This window comes from Oryx dammah, unplaced genomic scaffold, assembly GCF_014754425.2.
Source record: "Oryx dammah isolate SB20612 unplaced genomic scaffold, SCBI_Odam_1.1 HiC_scaffold_21, whole genome shotgun sequence".
Lineage (NCBI taxonomy): Eukaryota > Metazoa > Chordata > Mammalia > Artiodactyla > Bovidae > Oryx > Oryx dammah.
Window position 1 is genome coordinate 78,239,546 of NW_024070205.1, and position 4,997 is coordinate 78,244,542.

Here is a 4,997-nt window from a genome sequence, read left to right on the forward strand (position 1 = left end):
GTCTGCAAACTGAAGGGCTGTCGCCCTCTGGAAAGGGAATCTTTTGAAGAGTTTCATCTCACCAATACAGTCTGGGTAAGGCGCTATGAGGAAGCAAGGAGATGAGTAGACTGACTTCCTATGGCCCCTTCCAGCCTAAGCCTGCTCCTTCCTTGTCCTTCCCCCACCCCACCCCTCTTCTTTGAGGCTAGCAGCAGGCAGGCCGCCCAGCTAGGAGTAATTGAAAGGAGCAGATGAGGGGAGAATGCGTGTCCTCCCCCAGCTCCCCGGCCCCCACGGGGGCTGTCGAGAAATGAAAACTAGTCAGATTACACCCTGTGGCCTCCCTCCCAGTGCACGGGAGCCAGCTAGGGGTAGGCTGGCTGGGGCAGGGGCCGGGGTGGTGTGTGCAGGGGGAGAGAGAAGGGGAATCACGTCTAATCCACTGTAAACGTCTTGATGTGCAGCAACAGCTTAGAGTGGGGCTCAAGTTTCTGTGGCGTTGGCTATATTTATCTCTGGTTCCATGCCAGCGGGGAGGGTTTAAATGGCACCCAGCAGTTGGCGTGAGGGGCCGCAGGAGCTTGGGGGCTGGTGGCAGGAACAAGTCTCTGCTGACCCCATGGAGCTGTATGAGACCTCTCCCTACTTCTATCAGGAACCTCACTTCTATGATGGGGAGAACTACTTGCCTGTCCACCTCCAGGGCTTCGAGCCACCAGGCTACGAGCGGGCTGAGCTCGGCCTGAGCCCTGAGGCTCGCGTGCCCCTTGAAGACAAGGGGCTGGGGCCCGCGGAGCACTGCCCGGGCCAGTGCCTGCCGTGGGCGTGTAAGGTGTGTAAGAGAAAGTCGGTGTCTGTGGACCGGCGGCGCGCCGCCACTCTGAGGGAGAAGCGCAGACTCAAGAAGGTGAATGAAGCCTTCGAGGCCCTCAAGAGGAGCACCCTGCTCAACCCCAACCAGCGGCTGCCCAAAGTGGAGATCCTGCGCAGCGCCATCCAGTACATAGAGCGCCTGCAGGCCCTACTCAGCTCCCTCAACCAGGAGGAGCGCGATCTCCGCTACCGAGGTGGGGGCGGACCCCAGCCAGGGGTAAGTGGCCACCCCACCCGCCTGCCCGGGGAGGGGGTACAGGAGGCATCTGGACAGCCTCAGGGGACCCATCGTGGGCTCAGTCAGATGGCTGGAGCGGGAGCCAGGCAGGGTCTTAGGAGGCTGCAGGATGCCTTTCCTTTGTTACAGCTGGACCGCCCAGCTGACCTCCTGTGTCCCCGTGTCCTTTCCAGACAAGACAAAGGCAACCTGGAGGAGAGGCATGTGGAGGGGGGTGGCCCAGGCCTGAAGGAGGGGTCCAGAAGCAAGTCCAGAGTCATCTGGATGAGGAGGAAGGTTAACCCCAGCGTCTGGCCTTAGGGCCTCAAAGGCAAGGTCAAGCGTACCTGAGAAGACTGATTCGCCCCTTAGTCAACCCCATCCTGGGTATGGCGAGCAGAGAGGAAACCCACTCAGCCTCCCTCATGCAATCCCAACAGGCCTGCACAGAAGTGGGCCCGGTTGGGCCAGACACTCTGCCTCCTTCACCCCTATCCCAGAGTCAGGAAACCACAGAGCACTCCTTAGTCTGGGTGCCCTATAGGGGCAGAATCACCCCAGGATGGGTGCTGGGAAAGGCCTTGAAGCAGGGGTTCTGTGGCCAAATTAAAAGAGGTCATTTTGAAGATTCTGAAATAGGGGGTGTGCTAGGCTGGAGGGCTGAAGCTTGTGACCCTCCCTCCAACCCCACCCCAGGCACTTCTGTCCTCTGGGACTGGACAAAAGAGACACTACCAAGAAGGGTGGTGCCCTAACCCCGGGCCTCCATTCTGTCTTCCAGGTGCCCAGTGACTGCAGCTCCCATAGCGCCTCCTGCAGTCCACAGTGGGGCAGTGCACTGGAGTTTGGCCCCAACCCAGGGGGTAAGTGAGACCAGGACCCTGCTTGCTTTGACTCAAATCATGCAGTCTGTCTCTAGGCCCAGTTCTTCCCTCTTCCCTTGTTCCCTGCTCCAGTACTTTTCCCGCAGCCTCTCTAGGAGGTGTTTGAAACTAGGGCCCCAAATGGTGGGCTAGAAGGCCCTGTGCCTCTCTGAAGCTTTGACCCGCTAAGGAGTTGTCTAAGCCTCCTGCAACAGCCCGGCTGGTGCCTGGTGGCTGACCTTCCCCACAGAGAGGACAGTGTCCCTGCTCTGGGAATTGCTGAGTCAACGCTGCAGAACTGGCCAGCAAAGGGCAGTTCCGGTCTCCCAGGATACAGTATTCTGGCTCTACCTCAGAAGAGCTGCTTCCAAATTCTAACTACATTGGGGATTTCAGAGGACACACTGGTGTTCAAACACACACACACACACGTGTGTGCACCTAGCATTAGGAAAGGCATGCGCTGTGGAGTAGAACCCCAAGCTCTTCTCACCCATCTGTCCTGGAAAACCTGTGCTACTCATACGATCCTTTCATCAACCAGGTAACATCTTCCTACCTTCTCCTTATAGATCATCTGCTCCCAGCGGACCCTACAGATGCCCACAATCTGCACTCCCTCACCTCCATCGTGGACAGCATCACAGTGGAGGATGTCACTGCGGCCTTCCCAGATGAAACCATACCAAACTGAGATTGTCTGCCAGGATGGGCATCCATGAGAGCCCCCCAAGCTGGCCACAGATGCCACCACTTCTGCAGCAGGGCTCTTCTAAGCCAGGCTTTCCTGATGCCAGGAAACCAGCTCTGGGGCTGACAAATGCCAGACTACCCCCTCCTCATCCACTTAAGGTTAACCTGCCACCCAGAGAGGGAAAGAACGCTCTCACTTAGCTGACTCCTTAGAGCAAGAGGGCAGTTCTGTTTCCAGGGAGATGAAGCAAGGGACCAGAGTGCCCCCTTGTGTAAGCCCTCTGGTCAGGGGGCAACTCAGGAGCTGCCCTTTGATTGTTATGCAGCCTCCAAATCCACTCCCTGAAAAGATAGCTTGAGATACGAAGACAGTGTCTTGACCTGGACAGACCATGCACATCTGCTCGTCTCTTCCTGTGCCAGTGGCTGGGCTGGGCCTGCCCTGAATTGAGATAAGGGAGAGGAATAATCCAGTTCCCAAGTCACTGGGGGGGCCAAGCTTTTACAGTGAATCCTGGGAACCTTCCAGTGGTTTTATGTTTTGTTTTGTTTTGTGTGTTGTTTGTAAAGCTGCCATCTGACCAAGGTCTCTGTGCTGAAGTTGCCAGGGATAGGTGCGGGGCGGGGGGCAGGGGCTCCTGGGGTGATTAATTTTGTTAACTAAGCATTGTGTGGTTTTGCCATTGTTTTGTATATTTTTTTTTGCTAACTTATTTGGATTTCTTTTTTTAAAAAATAAATAAAGACTGGGTGCTAGAAGAGTGTCTGTGATATAGAGGGAGGAGATGACTGATGCTATAGTCACCTCGGTGACTTCAGACATGTTGCAGGGCCAGGGCTTGTGAAGCAGATGGGGCTCCCAAAGCATCTGAGGCACCACACTGCTGGTGGTCACGAGGTGCCTGAACCCTTTTTTCACCATTACAAAGGAAGCCATGTCTGGTTCATTGGCTGGGCAAAGACAAGATTTTACGGAAATCCTTGGGGGACACGCAGGAAATTTCATTCAGCATTCTGTTGCACTCTAGCTCATAGGTGCTATTCACAGTCTCCTGCACTCCATCCCAATAGGTTCATTCCCTTTCAATTAACTGAGCATGCTCATTTTCCTAGCACTCAGAACACAGCCAGCAGACAGGGGTATAGAGCTGGAATCTGTGGGTTTCCCCTAATTCCTGCCTCTCCTCTGGTGCAACATTAGGAGTCCTGTGAGGAAGTGGGAGGTGATCAAATCAGGGTGACTGGGGTCAGACACTATCCCTTTATTCCAAGCCAAATAGCATGCCCTCTTGCCACACTCTTCCAATACTCCAGGCTGCAGGAGATTCTGGTCCCTGTCTACAGCTCAGAGGATGAAGCCAGTTTCGTTGGGGGTGGGGGGCAAGGGGTTTATAAAGAACAATCAAAGGAAATGAAGCTAGGACTCTCTTCCTATGGGATGCCATTTTCCAAAGACTAGCTTCCTGAGGGGAAGAAGGTGGGTGGAGAATTGAGATGAAGGATTTGGATAGAGATAACATACGTTAACTGTTAAAGCATCAGGAGCTAGAATTCAGCTAGAATTCAGTCAATTCAGACTAGAAACTATTAATTCCGACTGCTTCAGGCTGTGTCTGATTTATTGCAAATTATAGGTTTCAGAATCATTATAGAAGTCAGGGGATTCAGAGTGCAGTACATTCCAGCCTCAATTCTTCCGGGCCCTTCACAACAGACTTGACCCAGTTTTATCAGCCAGGCACAGGCCCCGATGCCCCTTCTGCACTAGCTCCGGGCCCAGCTGCACCATCTCTACCACACCTATCTTCCTGACTTGTTCCTGGAGAGGAAGACAACACACTGCTCCTGGAGGTTTCTCCAGAAACCCTGCGTAAGCAACAGGAGAAGCAAGCCTCAGAGCAGGCTCACAGAATGCAGGCGAGAGCACAAAAGAGTGGGGGTGGGGGGCGGTGGGTTTCTCCAGGGCTCACTCATCCCAAACCAGGAGGCAGGGCTGGGTCTACTGGGATGCATAAACTGGCCTAATCTTTCCCCATTTGTGAGATTTTCTTTTTGGGTTTATGTCACTGTGTTTACGCTGTGGACAAGGGGTGTTATTCCATTTGCTGTTCCATTTACTGGAATGTTTTCCATTCCAGTAAACGAAAAATCTTGCCTGCCATCAAGTCATCAGACACTGTAGTGGCAAGGTGCACCCATTTCCTGGATGGAGAAAATAACAGAAAGCATTATGTGGTTCAGATACTGGCCCTAGACTGTTAAGATGCTTATGTAAAGAGTAATGCCAATAAGCCCGGACTCTTGCATATTCCCATATATAGAAAGGCACTAAAATCATTAATGTGATATGCCTGTTTTTTGTGATTATC

General features: G+C 53.5%; 1 protein-coding gene across 1 annotated transcript; it reads left to right on the forward strand.

The window, feature by feature from the left end:
- The first annotated feature begins 460 nt into the window (after positions 1–460).
- On the forward strand, positions 461–3,092 carry MYOG (myogenin). Its single transcript, XM_040263051.1, has 3 exons — positions 461–1,072; positions 1,854–1,935; positions 2,508–3,092. The coding sequence occupies exons 1-3, from the start codon at positions 527–529 to the stop codon at positions 2,627–2,629; spliced, it is 750 nt and encodes a 249-aa protein (XP_040118985.1). The 5' UTR covers positions 461–526; the 3' UTR covers positions 2,630–3,092.
- Positions 3,093–4,997: the final 1,905 nt, after the last annotated feature.